Source organism: Babylonia areolata, chromosome 3, assembly GCF_041734735.1.
Source record: "Babylonia areolata isolate BAREFJ2019XMU chromosome 3, ASM4173473v1, whole genome shotgun sequence".
NCBI lineage: Eukaryota > Metazoa > Mollusca > Gastropoda > Neogastropoda > Buccinidae > Babylonia > Babylonia areolata.
In genome coordinates, this window is record NC_134878.1 from 42,279,561 (window position 1) to 42,302,383 (window position 22,823).

Genomic DNA, 22,823 nt, shown 5'->3' on the forward strand with positions numbered 1-22,823 from the left:
ATGAATGCTTCTCACCTTTTAAAGATTTCAAAGCTTGGATTCTCTGGGCCAGCAGAGTGTCTAGACGTTTGGCGTATGCTGAAACAAAGAAAATGTCATCTTCGTTCAAGAATTTTAGAATTATGAGGCACAGACAGGTTATCTTGCATGTAAACACATGATGCAAACTTTGCAACTGCTGATCTGTTTTAATTTACTTAGGCCTTTCATCCTGATCAACAAAAAACCTCCCTAGTCCTACACCCTGTGCCTTTGCCTCTGTCTGCCACCAGGTAAGGCCCCATCTTCGCCTGCAGGTCTCTTCACCAGTTTTTCCAGTTGGCATTTCTTTCTTTCCCACTGGGGGTTCCATGTCTGGGCCTGTCTAATGCTGCTTGATGCTGGCTTTTCCCAGCGCATGCCTGATCCACCCCACCTTCTTCCAATTTACTTCCAGCTGGAAGTTGTCTTCCACAGGTTAAAGACATTCATTTTGTCTGGCCAGCAGATCTGGAGGATTTTTTCAGACAGCTGTTGATGGAAATCTGCACTTCACTGAGGTTAGTCTTTGTAATCCTACATGTCTCAGCACCATACAGCAGCGCTGACTTCACACTGGATTTGCTTTGATGTTTCTGACTATTGGTGGTGTGTGTCCATTGAGATCGATGATGACCATCGTTGTCATCCAGCTGGGGGATGGGGGGAGGGTGGTGGTGGGGTGAGGGGATGCTCATGAATCTATCCATGAATGTGCAGATGGCTGAATAGTCCAATCTGCGCACGAAATGTTCGCTGACAGTTGGGACAGACAAAGACAGGCATATCATTGTCAGGGAGCTTGTTTGCCTGTGACTTTCTGGCCTGCCTCTTCTGAACAGCTGCAGCAGTCCTGTTGGCCTCGCACAACTTGGCGCCTTTGTGCACAGCAGTGCGCCATTTGTCACGGTCCACTGCAGATTCCTCCCAGGAGTCAGGGTTGATATCAAACGCTTTCAGAGAGACTTTCAGAGTATCTCTGAAGCGCTTCTTCTGACCTCCGTGTGATCTCTTCCCTTGCTGCAGCTCGCCATAGAAGAGCCTTTTGGGCAGCCGATGGTCTGGCATGCACGCCACGTGTCCAGCCCAGTGAAGCTGGGACTGCATCAGGATGGTGAAGATGCTGGGAAGGGTGGCTTTTGCAAGCACCTCCGTGTCTGGGGTCCTGTCTTGCCACTTGATGTTCAGTAGTTTCCTGAGGCATGTTGTGTGGAAGTGGTTCAGCTTCTTGGCATGTCGTTGGTACACTGTCCAAGTTTCGCAGGCGTTCAGTAGTGTGGGGAGAACTACTGCTCTGTAGACCTTTAGCTTGGTCTCAAGAAGAATGCCTCTTCTGTTCCAGACATTTGCAAAGTCTGCCAAAGGTTGCGCTTGCTTTTGCAATCCTGCCCTTCACTTCATCGTCGATGGTCGCATTTCATGACAGTGTGCTGCCAAGGTATGTGAACCGCTCCACCACACTGAGTCTTTGACTGTTGACTGTGATGTTGGGCTCAACGTGGGGTTTCCCTGGGGCTGGCTGATGGAGAACTGCTCGTGCTGATGGTAAGGCCGAAGTTCCTGCTGGCAGTGGCAAACTTGTCAACGCTGAGTTGCATGTCAGCTTCAGATCCAGCGTTGAGGACACAATCATCAGCAAACAAGAAGTCTCTGATGATGTCTGTCATGACCTTGGTTTTTGCTTGAAGCCTTCTGAGGTTAAACAGCTTGCCATCTGTTCGGTACTTTAGGCCGATTCCAACATCGCCATCTCTGAAGGCATCAGTAAGCATTGCAGAAAACAAGAGGCTGAACAGTGCTGGCGCCAGGACACAGCCTTGCTTGACTTTCTGACTATTAACGGATGGGTGGATGCAGTTGATGTTTCATTTCCCCGGGAATACTGCTGACACTGGTTCTGCCATCACACAACTTCAGTGTCTCAAGTATGTCGAATGAGAGAAGTTAAATGAATCAATGCTGGGTCTCCTCTCCTGTGTGGCGTCATAAAAAAAATTAACAATGACAGTTTCCCTGTTGAGTGCTGGCACTGCTGTGACATAAAGGGAGTTGGGTTGTATCCCTGTTTAAGTGAAGTCTTTATCACCCAGCTCACCACACAGGGCTGCATCATGGCTGAGAAAACAACTCCCACAGACCCCGATTAAATGAATATAAAAAAAGAGGAAAACAATCATGGATATAAAAATAGGCACAAGAATAGTCACATTCATTCACATAAACCTAGGACAGGCCCCTGACACTCCCAACTTCTGCCAGAGGATTAAAAAAAATCTTAAACAGAACATGAACCTGTATGATGCACAAAATTTTATACAATAACAGGTTATAAAGCCAAAAACTGCCAACCAGCATCTATGCCCCCTGTGCAAAAAGGAATGCAACACAATAAGAATGCCCCATTATCAAGCCAAGAAAAAGACAAAAATATTCAAGGCTTTCCCCTCAAAATACGTGAATGGACCAGAAAGGCAAAAAAGTAAGAGATGACAGAAAGAAAAGGAAAAAACAAAAACAACAATAAACAAATAGAGCAACAGAAAATAATAACAATGGACATTTATGTAGTGTGTTTCTCCAGAAATACTGCTCTAAGCACTTATCATTCGTTCCCCACTTCCCGCCTCCTCTGCACCACCCCACCCACACCCACGGAGACATGTGCCAGAAAAAACACACAACTGAACATTGGAAACCACCCACCCACCTATGACTCCCCCCAGAAAATGCATCCCTGCAACATGCACTCAAGCACGGACACACACATACACGAACGCACAAAAACACATGATAAACAGATCATTCCAAACACAAAACTACCAGAAGGTGGTGGATACTATTCGTACTGGAAAAAACACCCGGCATCCTCACAGGGAACTGTTCAATATGAAGACTAATGGAAAGAAAGTAATGCCATGACAAGAGCTTAGAAAATGAGACAAGAATGAGCATTTTTTAAAGGAAAATCTAAACAAAACACTTATCCCCATGGACAGTGGTAAAAATATATGCAACTAACAACATACACAGTGAAAATCTACAACTGGAATCCTCTGACAAGTCATTCACTCTTTCTTCTTTTCTCAAAGTGACTCACCTTCTACATCATAGTCTACCGACTCTGTGGCCTTGAGAAGCTTCTGGTCTTCCAAAAGCCATTTCTGGGTTTGCTGCAAAGAGAAAGGAGCAGCAGTTACCAATCTGTGAAATATCTTTGTTACCATTATCAATGTTTCAATAAAAGAAATAAAAAAAAGGAAAAGAAGTGCTGATTTTAGTCAGCATTCTAATCAAATTATGTTGCCCAGATGATCACAAAGGGTCATCTCAGGGCTGAGCACCAGTCAGTTCTTAAAACCAGTTGAAGATTATCTAAAGTAATGTTCAAAGGCTGGATAAAACAATGGTAAACAGAAATCAAGTTAAAAATACTGAAAATAACAACAACAACAACAAAAAAGAGCAATTAACCCATGTATATTTCTATCCTTGTAAATTTTACACTCAAGGCTTTGTGGTCCCACTGTGGCACCTCCAACACTCAAACATCCACACTCACACATACACGCATTCACAGTCACAGAAACTCACATACACACATGTAAACACGCACACGCACACACACAACCACACCTTCTCACCACACACCCATACTAGACACATACACTGATCTTAGCGATGATGTGGTTGATTTTTTATTTTATTTTATTTTATTATGATTATTTTTTTTAAAGTTAAGATGCCTGTGGTTAATGCTCCCACACCATGTTTGTTTAAAATTTGGTTGAATGTTTTACAGAGCAGTGTCAATTTATATTGATTTTACCATTATATTAATCTGATCATGTGTATATACAATAAGTGTGCATGTGCATGGGTGCTTGCATACGGGCGGGTGTGTGCGTGCGTGTGTGTATGTGTGTGTTTTAAAGGATGGAAAGTTATCGGACTTGTTTTGCTATGACGGAGTTGAGTGTTATTTTGTTATTTATATGTTGTTTGTCAAATTTTACTGTTTTGCTTATAATCTGTATGTATCACAGACTTCACCACACTTAATTTCTCTACGAGATAATGAAGGTATTCTAATTCTGATTCTGATACACACCTCTATGAAGGCTTTGTGGTGGTCCTGCACATCCTCCTCCATCTCCTGCATCTTGTTCATCTTCTGGTGGAAGGTCAGCAGCTCTTCACTCACCTCCTCTTCCTGAAAAACACACCAATGCCTATCCTTAGTCTTCCTTTCTCAGTCACACTTGACACTTTACTGTCACTAGCTTAACAGCCCACAAGACTGCTGCGGGAGGGCGTTTTGGGATGGAAGTTAGTCTTTTTTCCAATCATCAGAAAAAACAAAACACAACAGCACAATATATTACAATGATTATAGAAAACAAATACAAATATATCATACTGTAAGTGACATTTTTGCAGTGTTGTCAGTGTGAGAGTGAGAGAATGTGAGAGTGTGTTTGTGACAGAGTGAGACCGTGCGAGTGTGCATGTGTACTTGTGTGTGTTTAGAGTGTGTAACTGTAAGAAAAAAACAGTGAGAGTGAGTGCATGAAAAAGAAAATGTGTTGAGAGAGTGCTGTCCCATGGACAGCAATGAAACACCAGTCTGATTATTAACCTTCCCCTGCATCTCCCCTCCACACACACCCACTCATTACTCCTGTCACCCTTTCCCTGACTCACGTTGGTAGTTTTGATGAGGGCCAGGTCAGAGTTCTGTGGTGACATGAGGCCCTCAGGCATGTTGTTGCTGGGTGGGAGTTCGTCTGAAGGCCTATCATCTGAGAGACCCCCCGGCCCCAGCTCCTTCACTCTGTAAAAACAACAGCAGCCATGCACAGCTCCATGCAGCCACACAACTTTGGATGCAGAGGGTATTACCTCAAAATGCTGTTGGTGTACCGTTCAAAAAGTTTGTTGTCTTCTCATAGCAGTCAATGGGAATAAAGCAAGCAATGCCAAAGTATATCTTGCAGTAGCTGCCAGGAGCATACTGTTTTGCCCATCATTGATTCCTGCATTATCTTCTTTTTCTTTTGTGTGTGTGTGTGTGTGTGTGTGTGTGTGTGTGTGTGTGTTGCTCATCTGTGTCAGCAGCCACATTGTTTTTACTTCACTTTGGCATGTTCACTGTGTCAAAATGGCAATCTCAACAAGCAGTGTAATTTAGTGAGAGTCACTGTATACTGGTCAAACACCAGTAACCAATCATTTTGGCACATCATAACAAATACCATAGTACCCCTCCACCAATACTCAAGGACTATTCTCTGAGATAATTCAGTCCTTTTTTATAAGTTGCCTGGATTTTTTATCATTATCTTTTTTCATGTATACAGTATTCATCTTATTTTTGCAAAACATGTGCAAAACATGTTCTTATATGAGTAAACAGGCCTGTATACCACTCAATGGCTCCACTATTCCATTACTTATGAGCAGTTGGCATGCCACCAGACTTAATTTTTGTTTTGAATCATGCGCTGACACAACTGGACTGTAAGCTGAGAATGTTGAAGCAAGAGTTCTACTCTCCAATTAAATTTCACACTCCAGGACAGAAGATCTCAGCTCATCAACAACTTAAAATAATATATATCAAAGCCATATCTACTTACCTACCAACACAATATTGCTGTGGGTGATTCTCCTTACTGGCTAACCAAATTCAATGTGTATTTACTGGCATATTTACTTCCAACCAGCATACTGCTGTTGGTTAACCAGTTGCAGCATACTGACTGTGTAACCACAATCTGTATTATACTGCACTATATCATACTCATACTGTAGCATTTTTTGTCAAAACAGATTTCTCTGTGTGAAAAATGGGCTGCAATCCATGGGGAAAGCATGTCACCACAATGCAGCATCAGCCCTCTTTTTTCTGTTTGCAAGTATATTTGTTTTTCAATCCATCTATTCAATCATCAGTAAGTAAACTGCAATTTGATGAAGGAATGAATACCAATACACCAAGAGGTGTGATCACATGGAGTTGAAGTGCCTTCCACTCACCGATCGGCATAGCGCAAGGTGTTGAGGGTGTGTTCACAGCAGTTCATCCCAGGAGACACCATGGCAATCTGAAAACAGCCAGCTTCAATCCCTTACCCATGGCTTGAGAGAACCAGCCTCACAGAAACCTGCACCATACACTGGTAGTTATGCTATCAACTTGTACACCAAGAAGTTCAAACAATTATAAACACTGTTGAAGATCCCCCCACCACAATGATGCATATGTTATCTACCATGCTTAAAAATGATACACATGCAACTCACAGTGTCTGGACCCATTTATTTTATTTCTTCTTTCTTTTTTACCGACTGCTGCATCTGCTCCAATATTTCAATGACATTACTTCCATGCCACTCATCCCAAGTCCCCTGTACACAGCCATACCTATGATGTCTGCCACAGTCAACACCGGCAGTTCACAGGGAACTATAGGTATTTGGTTACAAGGAGGTTGCCACACACACCAGAGGAGCACTCACAGCAACAACTACCACATTTATCATAACCACAAAACCATCTCTTAGGCACACACAAACTTAACGAATGGGAAGCTGACAAATTTCACTGCTACTATTGATCCTTGTGTCATCTTAGTGTCAGGTCACAAGGACCATCATCATGCTACTTTCAAGATTCTGATAGTATTTCTCTATCTTTGTTGCTTACAGCCCAGCTGACCATATGGGATCATTATAGGGCTGAAAAACTAAATATGGATCCAGCAGAAATCTTGGTAAAACAAACAACAAAAAACCCTGGAAAGAAAACCAGGCAAAAGTAACAGGCATGTTTCAGTGAGGAATAAAAAACAAAACAAAACAAACACAGACCCTGACCATACAACATTCATATCACACATTATCATACATTATAACAAGCATGCACACTTAACAACAGGCACCTCACATATCCCAGGTGCAAAAAAGGATACAACACTGTAAGAATGCCCTATTATGAAGTCCACAAAAGACCCCCCTAAAAATATTCAAGGCTGTCAAGAAAAATATAGCTGAATGGACCCCCAAAACAGAAAATAAAAAAGAAGACAAGACAGAAAGAAAAGGACAAAGCCAGAAACAAAGAGAGAGAGAGAGAGAGAAAAAGGAAATTTCTAGCACATAATCTCCAGTAGGTGGGGATACTCTTCATAACTGAAGGAGCTCCCAGTATCCCAAAGGGGGAGAATTCTGCAGTAAACAGCATCCTTTCAATACAAGGTGTGCCTCCAGGCAACACGACTCACCATGCATGTGCGAGACTTGTCCCCAATAAAAGAATCCCTCAACACCTGCGTCAGCTTACTGGCTCGGAAAGGCAGGTAAGCTCCGTTACGACCCAGTGCTCGTATACATTCCTGAAACCACCACCAGCTGCTGATTGAACAATTTGTACCAAAAGTGCTGATTCTATTCCATCAGTAACATCTGGTTGCTTCCTATGCACCAAGTACGGATACATTCTGTATGTTCAGTTTCGCTTTCTTAGTTTACTGCAGTGGGCACATTCAGTTTTATTCTCTCAATCAGTTGTAGTCTCACTCAGTGATTTTAGCTTGTTGGATTTAGCTTCTTTGTTGTTTGCTGTTGTTTGCAAGGGGACTGATGAGCATGTTTTTGATGCTGCTGCTTGTGTTCTGTGTATGAAGCATGGCTTCAACAGTGCTCTCAGCTGTTGCAGGATGGTCCACATGAAGTGCAGTGCAGCTGCACTGATGGAGTACAAAGTGTTAAGAAACCAGTGCGCAAGACAAACACAACAGAGCTGCTGCAAAATAATACTTGACGACAATTATCATCATTACATTCACCCTTCAATGGTGTAAACATGCTTCCTTGATGTAAACACCACAAAATTCAAAGACCTTTGCAGTATACTATGCACAATTAGCATGCATTTTTTGAGAATGTGTATATATTTCTATCATAAAAGAATTGCATAACTTGACCACTTTCTTTCACAAGGCCACCACATCCACACACAATGCAGGTGCCTGGTACGCTCCGCTGGCAGAGCAACAAGCTCACCACACTACACAGTCCAGATGTTCTGAGTTTGAATCACACATCACAAAACTGGCATTTTCACTGCCCATCTTAATGTGGTATCATTGTGGTGGTGTAAGCAGTGTTAGATATGCTCCCCAACAACTCCCCTCCATAACTTCCTTGGGATGCTTATCCCCTTTGGCCCTATCAACTGAGGTGTGTGTGTGCTCTTTAAACATGAATGTAATAACCTACCTAGACACAGCAGTACTGGGAAGACTGATTCAATACAATTATCTGCACACACTTAACGGTACACCAGGAATGAGGAAAGAAAAAGATATTGATTTATAATCATTTACACAGACAACTGTGGACAACACACACACACACACATACACACAAAACTATAAAAGAAAACCAAAACAACCAATGACCAATAACACCAGCTAAAAACCGTGACACTTCCTGTGCACAGCCAGCACCACTATCCCAACACAATGACATTACATACACACAGAGCAACAGTTCAGGGACAGAACCATGACAGTCCCTATACACACCTAGCACCACTGTGTTAACAATGACATTATGTACACACATACAGAGCAACAGTTCTGGGATAGAAACCATGACAGTTCCTATACACACCCAGCACCACTGTACTAACACAATGACATTACATACACACACACTGAGTAACAGTTTTATTGATGATGCAGACCTTGAGTGCCAGCAGACTTTTGTTGATCTCGGCCCCTTCCATGCGAGTTTGTCTGTCCGCACTGGACGTATCCACCCCTCTCTCATTCCCTGCACACACGAACATAGGCCACTTCAGTGTCATTCAATATGGCAGCTGCTTTTTCCTAGTTCATCTTCCTTCTAACAATCTAACAGTTATAGTGAAGTTCTAGCTTAGAGGTAACACGTCTGCCTAGGAAGTGAGAGAATCTCAGCACATGTTCGAACCCCACACTCACCTGTATTTTCTCTCCCACCACTAGACCTCGAGTGGTGGTCATTTGGATGAAACAATAAACCAAGGTCCCGAATGCAGCTTGTACTTTATGCACGTAAAAAAAAACTCACAGTAAAAGGGTTGTCCCTGGCAAAATTCTACAGAAAATTCACTTCGATAGAAAAAAAAAAGATATGCTTCCAGAAAAAAAAAAGGTTGTTGTTGTCACCCGCTCTCCCTGTCAAGAGCAGCCCTGATTTCCCACAAAGAAATCTGTTTGAGCTGACTTCACTTTCTTTTACAACTCAAGATGCTGATCCAGAATTTTTGCAACATCTTGATCACATTGACATACTTCATTACTTGAGATTGCCTTTGGAACATTTTCAGACTTTTTCAGAACATGAATCCTCTTTGGAACATTTTCAGACTTTTTCAGAACATGAATCCTATCTAGTTTTCCAGAATAAGCAAACTAATTTATCCTTGAAATAACTTTGCTGGTCAATCCAGTTTTCTGATATTATTCCAAGATCAACATTTTTTTTTATCTATCTATTTCTAAGGGCAGTGTGCCAATATGGAGTCTGTCAAATTCAGAACTGACATTTTTAAAAGTTTGAAATAATTTAGATTTTTTCATTCTGTTTTCATACTCATACATATCAGAAAACAACAACAATAATAATTTTTTAAAAAAACCCATTCAAATTCTTACCAGCTAAATCAATGAGAGAGAACTTTCCATGAAGCTCTGGTCTTGTTCTGAAACACAGCAAAAGAAAACAAAATTAAAATTGAGCCTTTACACCTCAGCCAATCCCTTAACATTGAGGAGTTGAGGGATGGGGAGGGAGAAGCGTAGGAGACCGAGAAAGTGACCTGAAGGAACATCTAGAAGTCATATCATTCAAATGAATTATTCCCCCCTTTTCCTTCCTGAAAAAAAAAACAACAACAACAAAAAAACAAACAAACCGGGAATGTATATGGGAGACTAGAGGGGGGAGGGAGAAGGGTCACAGACCTCATGAACTCTCATGGTGGAAGCCCAACCCGCCAAAAATGGTTCTGCTATCATGTCAGCCAATATACATTATTTCCATTCCATTCCATTCCATTCATTCTCCTGCCCGGGATGGGCGTAGAGGAGACATGAGGGACGATTCCGTACATTATTTACAACATGTTATTCCAGACTTTAAGTTACTTTTTTTTTCCTTTCTGAATGATCAATAATAAAACATGAATACCTCAACTGACAACAAATAAAAAAAAATTTAAGTTTAAACAAGAGAGGCAAGGCCTTTAAGACTCACTTGTGATACACTTTAAAAAAAATAAAAATCTAATCGTTAAAATGTGTTTTGTATTTGTTATTATAAAGCTTCGGGTTAAAAGAAAAAGAAAAAGAAGTCCTAACGGCAGATTTGAACCCTGCGTGTTCGGGTGAGAAGAAACTGTCTTACCCATTACACTGTCGTGGCTCCTTAACTAACGTTCAAAAACATAATATATAAACATGCTTTTTTAAAGGGCGATAAATGCATTGCAGTATTCGCAGTGAGAATGCTGTTTAAAACATATTGTTCTGGTGTATCTTGGGTATTCAAAAAATCTTTAAGGGCAATTAAAAATTCTTTTTAAGTCCGCGGTAAAGGAGACGTGGCTATCGCCGCAATCACACTGCAACATTTAGCCATTTTCTCTGGATCAAGATAGATGTACAAGTTAGTTACACCCGGCTGACATGGTCAATTCGATTTCTCTTTTATGTTCATTCTAGTTTTATAGTTTTAAAGTTGATATGAAACTTGAGTATTTTGTTAAACTAATAACATGTAGAGCCAAGTACAAGTACTTCTAAACGTCGTATGAAGTAAAAAGTACTTCATTTTGAGAAAAGTCAAGACTGGAAATTTTTATGTTTCATCAATTCAAGGGTATTAACTCTCATGGTTTATTATTTTTAACTGTGAATTCTGACTGATTCTATGGATATTTTTATGGCAGTTTGGGGCATAATCCAGTAAGTGATGAGGCGTTCACAAATCTTTCTCTGAAAAAATATTTAACGGTTTCCTTCTCCAACTTTCCATCCGCATGTTATCATGTACTGTTGATTGAATATAGGATTGAACGGGCAGGTCAACAACTTGAAACAAAATGGCGTCATTCGCGTTCACGAAGAATATGAGCACGCGCTTTGAATATGTATAAATATGTGTACGCAATTGATTTTTGCCCATGACCTTCAGGGCTCAACCAATAGATCTATAAAGTACACTCGTCATATTGATTTTAGTGTTTTCCGAAAAAGACCACTTGGGCGAATGAACATAGTGAAAGCCCTGTACACTGAGAGTAAAACACACAAACTTTTTATGTATTGAGCGTAATTTCAAAATGTAATGTTTAAGATGAGAAAGATCAGTTTAAAGCAAATTAACCCCCCTAGCATTAATTACAGATTAATTTCCCTTTTTTACTATTTGCACCAAAGATATGCAAAATAAATATAACATCCATGCTTAGGAAAAGAAATTCCTGTTTGAACAAAAAATGATAAAAAATGACTGTTCTTGTTGTTGTGTCAGAATATCAGATCAAAGTGCCAAGTTTAGAGAGCAAAAATATATAAATATAACAGTAAATTCAGTTTGCATACAATTTGGCTTCTTTTTTAATTTTTTTGTTCCCATCCCAGAGGTGCAATATTGTTTTAAACAATATGACCGGAAAGAACCAAATTTTTCCTATTTTTATGCCAAATTTGGTGTCAACTGCCAAAGTATTTGCAGAGAAAATGTCAATGTTAAAGTTTACCACAGACACACACACACACAGACAACCGAAAACTGGGTTAAAACATAGACTCACTTACACAAGTGAGTCAAAAATCACACACACCCCTCGCCAAACATCCATATTATAAATTAAACACTGACAATCCTAATCTGACAAAGGAGCTAATCAGCAGCTACGTTGTTTAGGGAGCAGAAACACAAGCACAGTTCCCACATACCTGTAACGTAGAATAAGTTGAAAGACGGCATGGGATCGTGAGGAATGTTGATTGGCAGACGTCTGCCCGGAGGTTCTGAAAAACACCCCCCCCCACCCCCCCAAATGAAAGTGTTCAGTCACCAGAAAAAGGGTCAATGACATTTTCAGCTCAATGAAGAGGGTGGGATGGGGAATGGGCCTGGCAGACATGAACTATGGAGAATTTATCATATGGCATATCTTAAACTTCTCAAAGAAAGAAACCTTACAGACCAAACTGATCGTCCATAAAGACTTGTTTCTATTCATCAAAGTCCACTTTATGAGTGTTGATATTTTCTTTTCATATTATCTTTTTACGTCATTGCTGGGGTTTTCATGAATGAAATTCTTCCTTTTTATGATCGTGATGATCAAAGAGAATCTGAAGAAGTGATAATGTGGTGTCTCCATGAAGATCCATCAAAACACAGATTACATATCTGGGTTTGCTGCAAACTCTGCCATCAATCTGGCATAATTTGTTAAAATGTGGATTTTTCTACAGAATCTTACTGGGGACAATCACTTTTGTTGTCTTGGTTTCTTTTACATGTGCTAACTGCATGCTGCAAATTGAACCACTGTTTATCACATTGTTTCATCCAAAACACTAACATCCAGATCACTACTTAAAAGTCTAGAAGAGGAGGGGGGAGAGGCGGAGGGGGGGAAGAGAAAATTCCGGCAACTGTAGGATTCAATCCTGTGTCCTCAAATTCTCATGATTCCTAGCCAGATGTATTACAACCAAGCCACCACCATACAAATAATAAAGTGCCAGGCTGACTCAACATCTAACGACTGAAGTGACTTCAGACAGGATTACCTGACGTTGTTGCCGTGCTGGATGAGTTGGAGGACGTCGTCCACACTGGTGACGGGTTCCTCCCTCAACCCCACCACCTGCACCTGCTGATTGTGGTCCTCCAGCACCCGCAGACGTACCTTGTTGTTCAGCAGGTCAAATACCTGCACACCACATCACGTCATTTCATGCTGCTTAAACTAGCCCCCCAGCCAGCCCACCATTAAGGGGCCATGTCTGAATCCACTGGTCTAAAATCAGGTGAATAGCGCATGCCTTCTTTGAGCCCCTTTGCAAAAAGCCAGCGGAAGTGTTCAATCAGCAATTTTGTTTCTCCTGTCTTAATATGTGTAGCTGAGAGCTCAGCTGGCTTCACAGCAGGCTTTCACTTGCTCGTGGCGTTAGTAAAGTGGACATTCCTGTGTGTGCCTCCACTGCAAGTTTGCACCATGTGTCACTGCACTTTTTTCCTGTAATAACTTTGGTAGATGAACCATTGGCAGATTTCAATCAAGACACAACATTTGGCATGTCGTGGGGGCAAGCCTAACACGATATCATCAAAGATACATGGTTACAGTTCAGATACTACCACCAGTTAGCAGACGACTTGTCAGCAGACTGATGGCCGGATACAAGTCTCAGTATGGTGTCCAGTTGGCTTCAGCTTTCCTGGCCAATGACCAATCCCTGAATATTAACACCCACCAGTTCTTAAAAACCAGAAAAAGAGAACACAAAATAATGTTAAAAGGTTGTTTAACTCTTTCACCTCCATAGACGTCTTTTTCTGACCAGACAGTTCACTTCCTTAGGTGACTTAGTCAGATTAAACAGACTGTTTTTCACATTTTAACAAAGCATGACAGATGCACCTTACTTTCCTGCGCAACTGGAAACTGATCGCCCCTTGACTGAGTCTGAAGTGAACAGGTCCACTGTTTTGAAATGAAATGAATATTGTGACTGAAAGTGTCAAGTCTAAAATATGGGAGTGTTTTTAACACATAAACCTGGCAGCAAGTAAGTTAAAAAAAACAATTTACTCTGTCCAGATCAATCAATCCAAATCAATTTGAATTACTGAAAACAGTGTAAAAAGATGACCTTACCAACACATGTATCAAACCAAGTAAAATTCAAATCAAGTTAAAAACATTGATTTCTGTCAGGAATGTCCAGAATCATGGAGCCAGCATTTAAATGTTTGTGCCTGATATCATGCAGATCTCAGCAGTCGATGTCTGACACGTTGTTTCTATCATACACACAGCATTGCATTTTTAAAATAGGTGAGACATGAACAGATAAATCGGTTTAGGCAGCGTTGGACTTTTGATCCAGTGATCACCAGTAATCAGGGTTCAAGACCCAGTTTCAGCACGGTATTGTGTCCTTGGGAAAACTTTTTACTCTGATTTTCCCTCTCTCCATCCCGGAGTGAATGGGTTACTGGCTTGGGACAGTTAAAATGGCAGATGTAGAGGATAGAGCCTCGTCTTCCTATGCCGAGCCACAGTTAATATGAACTCATACCCCCTACAGCCACAAAAAGCTGTAGGACCTTTAACCTTTTTGCTGCCAGGAAAATAATAAATATTTAAGTGAAATCTATTTGCTAGGGATTTTTCTCACGAAAAAAAAAACGGTATAAATTTTCAAAAAATTCTGTGCTCTTTGTTACTGGAGAAAGACCCATAAAAGTATATATTTTCTGAAAGGTAAATGAATAAAGAATATAAAACACACACAAAAAACAACAACAAAAAACAACAACACCAAAACACATGATGTTTTTCCATTTTATATATTTTTAGTGACATGCTGTTGTTTTGAAATCAGTGTTTTGTTTTTTGTCACATTTTCAGCTTGTTCATTACAATCAATCAGGTAATTTGCACTAAAATATCATATTTTCTGGACAAATGGATGTCTGCACACACAAAATCATACTAGAAGAACCACAAAAAAAAGGAGGAAAAAAGGAGAAAAAAGAAGAAAAAAAGAGATAGACACACAATGCATTGTGACTTCTGCAAGTGATAATATGGATGTGAGGTCACGCCCCCTCAGTCTCCATCCCCCTCCCTTTCACCTTTCTCACATGATCACTTCATCCAGTTCTCATCAGACCGCGTTGGCCGAGTGCCAAGAATATCGCTCACACTGTGTCCTGCTAACAATTCGGTCACTTTCTGTCTCCTGCTGTAACTTTACAGCCGGCATCACTCACTGGTAGTCCTATCTTGGCCACTCTATTGATTGCTCCCTTTATTTTCTATCAAATCGTCCTATAAATGTTCATCACTGTCTTCTTCGAATTTACGCTTCAATTCTTTCTGAGCATCAGCTAAAGAAAGCAATCTTGGTTGATTTAGTCCGCCACGATCGCATGTCTTGAACACGGCGTCAGTCCAACATTTTGTTAAGCAAGCGAGGAAAGGAGCCAGGCAAAACGCTGCGACGGTAACCCAGCCACAACGTTCAAATAAAAGACTGCCTCATGATGTAGATGGTGTTTCTAGTTATGAATAGAATCTAGAGAGATTCCCCAAGCTACAAGTGACCAGTATTTTTGTCAACGAACTGAATGCAAACCAGGGAAAAGTCAGAATATTTCGATGACGATTTATCTCGTCACTGTGGCAGCAAAGCGTACATGCTTGCGATAAGTTATCTCGTCATATAGGCAGCCTAGGGGTTAACCTCCTCCCAGTGGGTGCAACCTTGCCGTGGTTGGGGGGCTTGCGTGTCTCAATAACCCTGAGAGCTATGCTGGCGGGAGATTCGTCTCCTGGTAGGGCCACCCAAGTCAGACAGGTCAAAGGGTAGAGACCAGACGAATAGTACCCACTGGTCCTCCAGGTTGGGGGTTTGAATTAGGCTAACAACCCGGTTCTGTAAAAAGAAGACTGTTACAGAAACTGCAACAACAAACTCTGAGAACTGCTTGGTCCAGGAGGGGTACTCTCTGGTAGAGCCCATGACGCGAGCTGGTGAAAGCCCTTGGGAAGCCAGTGCGCCGACAACTCTTCTGACGACCAAGGCCAAAACCAGGATAGGGACCTGGAACATCAGAACTCTATACGAGACAGGCAAAACAGCTCAAGTCTGTCGTGAGATGCAAAGGTACAACTTGAAGATTCTAGGCCTATGTGAGACAAGATGGACAGGATCAGGAAGAACGCAACTAGTAAGTGGAGACACCATCATCCACTCTGGACAGGAAGAAGGCCAACCCCACACCCACGGAGTAGCGTTGCTGATGACACCCGAAGCAACACGAGCACTGCTGTCCTGGAAGCCTATGTCACCAAGGATCCTCACGGCACGCTTCAATTCAAAGGGCAGGAAAGTTACCATCATTCAGTGCTACGCCCCTACCAACGTGGCAGTCATCAAAGAGAAGGATGATTTTTACCAACAAGTCCAAGCAGTCATAGACAAGACACCCAAAAGAGATATGAAGATCCTCATGGGAGACCTGAATGCCAAGGTAGGCGCCGACAACACAAACAGAGAGCTCATCATGGGCAGACACGGCACTGGAGTACAGAATGAGAATGGAGAACTTTTCATGGAGTTCTGCACCTTCAATGACCTGGTCATTGGAGGCACCTTGTTTCCCCACAAGACCATCCATAAGACCACGTGGGTTTTCCCCTGACGGCAAGACTGAGAACCAGATCGACCACATCACCATCGGTCGTAAGTGGAGACGAAGCCTGCACGACGTCAGGGTAAAGTGCGGCGCAGACGCAGCATCGGATCACCACCTGGTTGTGGCAGCACTCAAAACCAAGCTGAAGGCCTACAACGACCAGGCCGCAAGACCATCGCACAAGTACAACGTGCACAGCTTGAAGGAGAAACTCAAAGCAGAAGAGTTCAAGATTGAATTGAGGAACAAGTTCAGTGTGCTTTCCCAACTCCCAGAGGACTCAATAGAAGAACACTGGCACAGCCTTCGAGAGACCTGGACAACAACTTGCAAAACAGTCCTGGGCAAGAAAACGAGGAAGCACAAAGAGTGGCTATCAACAGACACCTGGACACTCATCACTGAGAGGAAGCATTTGAAAGACCAGATCAACTGCACACAAGATCAAGCCGAGAGACATGAGCTACAAGCACAGTACTGGGAGACGAACCGACAAGTAAAGCGAAGTGCGAGAAAAGATAAAAGAACCTACATCGAGGAACTGACAGCAGAAGCTGAGAGTGCAGCAGGTCAGCGGAACATGAAGCGCCTGTATGAGATCACCAGGACACTCTCCGGGAAAAACAGCAACCCAAGCCAGCCCGTCAAGGACAAAGACGGAAACACCATCCTTGGCGAAGAACAGCAGAGAACAAGATGGGCGGAGCATTTCAAAGAAACGCTCAACCGACCAGCACCACCCGCCCCACCAGACATCCCGCCACCTACCAAGCTCCTCGACATCAACACCAACCCTCCCAGCAAGACCGAGATCGTCAAGGCCATCAAGTCCCTCAAGTCCGGAAAGGCAGCCGGCCCAGATGGAATTCCACCTGAAGCTCTGAAGGCCGACATCCAGACTTCAACTGAGATGCTGCACCCTCTCCTTTGCAAGATCTGGGAACAGGAGCGAGTGCCAAAAGACTGGAAAAGAGGACATCTTGTAAAGCTGCCAAAGAAAGGGGACCTTTCATCCTGCAACAGCTGGCGGGGAATCATGCTGTTGTCTATTCCAGGCAAGGTACTGAGCAGAATCATTCTTGAGAGACTGAAGAACGCTTTGGACAAGACACTTCGGGACGAACAAGCAGGCTTCCGACAAGATCGCTCGTGCACGGATCACATCGCAACCATGTGCATCATCATCGAGCAGTCCCTGGAGTGGCAGACCCCCCTGTACACAGTCTTTGTCGACTTTCAAAAAGCTTTTGACAGTGTCGACCGAGATGTCATCTGGAGACTGATGTACCACTATGGATTTCCACCAAAGTTTGTAAGCATCATTCAGCAAATGTACGAAGACGCCACCTGTCAAGTGATCCACGACGGGAAACTGACGGAACCTTTCAGTGTGCAAACCGGCGTCCGTCAGGGTTGTTTGCTCTCACCGACCATTTTCCTGATGGTGGTTGACTGGGTCATGAGGCAGTCTACAGCAGATCGGAGGACAGGCATCCAGTGGACTTTCACTAAACAGCTGGAGGACCTAGACTTCGCAGATGACATAAGTCTTCTCTCCCACAGGCAGCAAGATGCACAGGAGAAACTATGTCGTGTGGCAGAAGAAGCTGAGAAGACTGGACTCCAAATCAACATTGGGAAAACAGAGGTCATGAGGGTCAACAACAAGAAGCAAGATCCAGTGCAACTACACCAAGAGAACATCAAGGAGGTTGACAAGTTTGTCTACTTAGGCAGTGTTGTCAGCAAAGACGGGGGGACGGACGAAGACATCAAGAGCCGTATCAACAAAGCAAGACACGCCTTCAACACCCTTCGACCAATCTGGAGATCGACAGCCCTCTCAATCCGCAACAAGATCCGGATTTTTAACACCAACGTGAAGTCGGTTCTACTCTATGGCTCAGAGACGTGGAGAGTGACAAAGACCAGCACCCACAAGCTTCAGACATTCACCAACAGATGTCTAAGAAACATCCTGAACATCAGATGGCCAGAGGTTGTCTCCAATGAAGAACTTTGGAACATGACAAAACAGGCCCCACTGGAGACGGAAATCAAGAAACGGAAATGGGGATGGATAGGCCATACACTACGCAAGCCTGCAACAAACATCACAAGACAGGCTCTTGATTGGAACCCACAGGGGAAAAGGAAAGTTGGCCGTCCGAAGCAGACCTGGCGGAGAAGCATTGAGGCAGAGACAAGGGCGGCCGGAATGACGTGGGCTGAACTGAAGAAGACCAGCCAGAGCCGGGTGCGTTGGAGGAGTGTTGTTGCGGCCCTATGTTCCCCAAGGAATCAAGAGGAATAAGTAAAGTAAGTAAGTAAGGGGTTAACCTAAATATATATGCAAAAAAACCTCTTTACTGTATGGTAGCTATTTCTGAACATGTGTAAAAATTTTTATTCACAGAAAAACAACAAATCTCTAGGAATCTTTCTGTGACAAAAAAAGTCACTGAAAAATAAACCATTGTAATGAAAAGAACTGAGAACTTCACAAACTGATTCTTCATACACTCTATGGGTATTCTAAGATTAAAGAATGGGTGCAAAGAAAAATGTTCAGCCGTTGAGAAATAAATATCGGTTTTTTTTCGGGTTTTTTTTTTCGTTTCTTTCTTTTTGTTCAGTCTCTCACTCATATCAAGATACAAACACATGGGTAATTCAGCAAGAAACACTCAACTTACACACACACACACAAGAATACCTTTCCACTGTAGATCTCGAAGAAACTGGCTCCTACTACAAGGTCTAACTTTTTGTACTTGGAATTCAGTAACCTGAAGACATCTTTGGCTGAAACGACAATGACAACAAATTCAACACTGAAAAAACAACAACATATTATGTCAATGTCATGCTACTGACATTTAAAACACATTACCTAATATCTGAACAATGGTTTATTCATTTTGTTTCCATATAAATACCTTGCTGAAAAAGACATCACAACCCCCAAACTGAAAGTTAAATTGATCAATGCATGCGCACATGTAAGACCACACCTCTACAGCATATGATACACTCATACTAGAAGCAAAGTTTCTGGAGTCTAATTTTCAAAACTAGCAAAAGTTATAAATAGGCAGTCAAACTCAAGATAAATTCGTGCCAACCAATAAAACCCATCACCTTGAAACCCTGCATACAACTCAGCGGTGCTTTGTCTGACCACTTTGTACCCCTCCCCTCATGCCAAACAAACATATAAGCTGTGCAACTCACCTGCTAAACAGTAAATGCCTTTAGCACAGTCCTGCTGCCCTTTTGTGCTGAAATCTCCCCCCATTGTCTGCACAATCTCACACACACACACAGCTGACCACAAACTATTCAAAAAGTTACCACTAATCAATCGGACATCAATCAATATCAGACAAGGACAGTGTCAAGCAATCTTTGACACTGATTTTTCCCCCCATTTACATTCAATTTTATGCAAAACAAGTAGCATTGGTCAAAGATTCGCATAAAATCATTGCACAGAAGTGCTACCAAAACTACAAGAAACACAAAAACATGTATTTCTTGAGTGTTTACATAAGAAACATCTGAAACACGATGTGGATCTATCAGCAGTCTAAGCATGTTTACCAACAAGTACAGAATGTGGATCGAGTTTCTTGTGGACTGCGCTATTTCTGCACTTATTTGATTTTTGTAATCCATACAACAAAAATTTCAAAAGTAGAAAATCAAAAGACAGGATTTAACTCACTCGGGACGACAAGTTTTCTCCCTTGCTTTTCCCCACAGACGACCCATTTGTAAGGGTTTGGAAAAAAATTACAAAAAATACAAAATACTGTGTAAGAAAATGAAACTTTCAGAACTGGTTTAATACCTGTTGAGCTATTACATATAAAAAAAAATCAAATTTCTCATCTTATTTTTACAGTTTTGCCATATGTAGAAAATACTGCCAATTTTTCACCCCGAATCACCATACCCATGCTCGCTTTCTGCATTAAATTCGCTTTCTTCTTCGTCATCATCCACCTCTTCAATGTCCGACCCTTCAGTTTGTAGCATTTCAAGTACTTTGGCAACCCTAAAACATTGCCGTCACTGCCTTGTTCGCTTCACAACATTCTGAGAAAAGGCCGCTTTGCTAACAGGCTGGCACGCGAGCAGCGTGTGTGCGAGACAGGCCACACATCCCAGACTAACCAATCACACTGTTCGATTGTGGAGTGACCCAGAATAGCGCACTCTGCTTGGCTAATCACAAAATCACGTGTACAGCGCATGATGGAATTTTACTTTCGGAGAATGCTATTCCATTCCTTTGTCCGAAACCGAATATGTTTTGTGTAGGAATGCGTGAGCATTCCTTTGTCCGGAAAGAGTTAAACACATACAAATGACAGAAACATTTTTTGGCAGGTATAAATTTACAATTATTGACAAACTATACAAACAAGGCTGTGATACAATCTCCTACAACTGACATTGATTTTACCAAATTTGTGATGCAAGGCCAAAGTGTAAGTGGACAGCCTTTAAACGCAGTGCCTTCTGTTGAGGTTGTGATTGTAATGTTTTCAGTTTCAAGAAGTCTAAAAAGGTTTAGGTTTATGCCGGTTGGAGAATGAGAATGGTCACAAGTTAGAATGGAGCCTGGCTGATTTTTCAAACAAAGTTTCCTTCAAACTTTTCTTTCCTGAGAAAAAAAAAAAAAAAAAAAAAAAGATTAGAAAAGACAACAACAAAAAAAGGGGGATGGGGGGAAGGGGGATGAAGAGGGGGTACATAATAATAATAAATGTATTTCTTATAAAAGAACTGGATCTTTCTTTACTGATTAAAGCCCAGCAAACCATACAAGGTCATATCAAGGCTGAAAAACTAAACACCAAACATGTAAAAACAGACTGAAACAACAACAATAAAATAAAAATTAAAAAAACCCAATCACACACAGACACACACAAAAAAGAAATTTGCATAAGAAAATTGTGCCCGATACTTATTGATAGTAGAACATTGCTTGCCACAGACCATTCTGTCAAAGAATTGACAGAGATTTTTTTAAAATTTTTTTTTTAAAGAAAATTAAATAAAACTTACCATAAGTATGGATAATTAAAAAAAAAAATCATATATAACAACAGGCAATCAAAATCAGAAATTGCCAACATGCACCTCACTGTGCACACACACACACGAACACAACACAGTAAGATTGCCCAAATTTTATCAAGTCCAGTAAAAGACAATAAATATTCAAGGCTTACTTGATGAACACAACAATATGGGAAGGTGGACCAGCAAGGCAGAAAATAAAAGAGATGAGAGCAAAACAAAAACAAAGGAACAACCAGAAACAAACAAAGAGAGTGACAGAAAAGAAAACATTTCTAGCACAAAATTTCCAGTAGGCGGAGGGAGGGTGAGGTGTGGGGGTGGGAGAGACACTATTTGTATTGAAAATAGCTTCCAACATCCCTGCAGAGGGGACATGTGATGTAACAAAATTCAACCATCCACTTACGTGAGTCTTGCCACTACCAGTCTGCCCATAGGCAAAACATGTGGCCATGCCTCCCTCGAATATACTTTCTACCAAAGGCTTGGCTGTGTACCTGAGAAAAAACAGAAAATCAAGCTAGTCACTTTTCTAGCCATCCTACATACCTGCTCATCTTTTCAAGTATTAACTTTGTTTTATCCCAAAGGTTCACTGTACACACCTGCAAGCCAGCAAGAGTACAATGTTACACTGTATGTTCATCAATTTATTTCAAAATTAACACTGGTGATCCTTCAAGCATGCCAAGTATGCGTCAATTAGCATTAAAGTAAATGTGAATTGTCTTGCTATACAATGTAAGCAGGTTAGTTTAATATTCTGACAGATATCAGCTCCAGAGTAAAACTGTTACACAAATCTGAAATGAGCGAAAAATCAATGTTCATCTACTTTCTTAAATCACAATTGAAAGAAAGCACAACTATCAAGAACACTGAAGTGTTTTCAAAAAAATATATTTATTGACTTTTTTTTTTTTTTAAGAGTGAATTCAGTCAACATTATTTTCTTAACAAGGAAAGAAATACTGCCACCAACCTGTACACCATCTCGTTACTAGAGTTCTCATCAAAGGCATAGTCAAATCGGAACATCTGATTCTCCAGGTACTTGGTGAGGTCCACTTTGAGCTTGGGTTCGTGCACCATCATGTTCTCTTTGTTTGGCACTGTCAGAACATCCGGCTCCCCTCGATCCTTTTCTGTGTTACAAAAATGACACCATCTGTACCACATGATTCACAACAGCTCATTTCTAATGGCAG

The 22,823-nt window shown here is 41.6% G+C and overlaps 1 protein-coding gene across 1 annotated transcript in view; it reads right to left on the bottom strand.

The window, feature by feature from the left end:
- The window catches only part of LOC143280327 (kinesin-like protein KIF2A), a 36,845-nt gene that overhangs the window by 1,713 nt on the left and 12,309 nt on the right, over positions 1-22,823 (bottom strand). Inside the window, exons 9-22 of the mRNA XM_076584962.1 lie at positions 22,598-22,760; positions 22,022-22,112; positions 19,753-19,819; positions 19,235-19,323; positions 12,879-13,021; positions 12,030-12,104; positions 9,723-9,769; positions 8,768-8,856; positions 7,302-7,412; positions 6,055-6,122; positions 4,720-4,849; positions 4,127-4,228; positions 3,116-3,188; positions 16-78 (exon numbers count right to left, since the gene is read on the bottom strand). Coding sequence (XP_076441077.1) covers positions 16-78; positions 3,116-3,188; positions 4,127-4,228; positions 4,720-4,849; positions 6,055-6,122; positions 7,302-7,412; positions 8,768-8,856; positions 9,723-9,769; positions 12,030-12,104; positions 12,879-13,021; positions 19,235-19,323; positions 19,753-19,819; positions 22,022-22,112; positions 22,598-22,760 — 1,311 coding nt within the window. The remainder of the gene's footprint in view (positions 1-15; positions 79-3,115; positions 3,189-4,126; positions 4,229-4,719; positions 4,850-6,054; positions 6,123-7,301; positions 7,413-8,767; positions 8,857-9,722; positions 9,770-12,029; positions 12,105-12,878; positions 13,022-19,234; positions 19,324-19,752; positions 19,820-22,021; positions 22,113-22,597; positions 22,761-22,823) is intronic.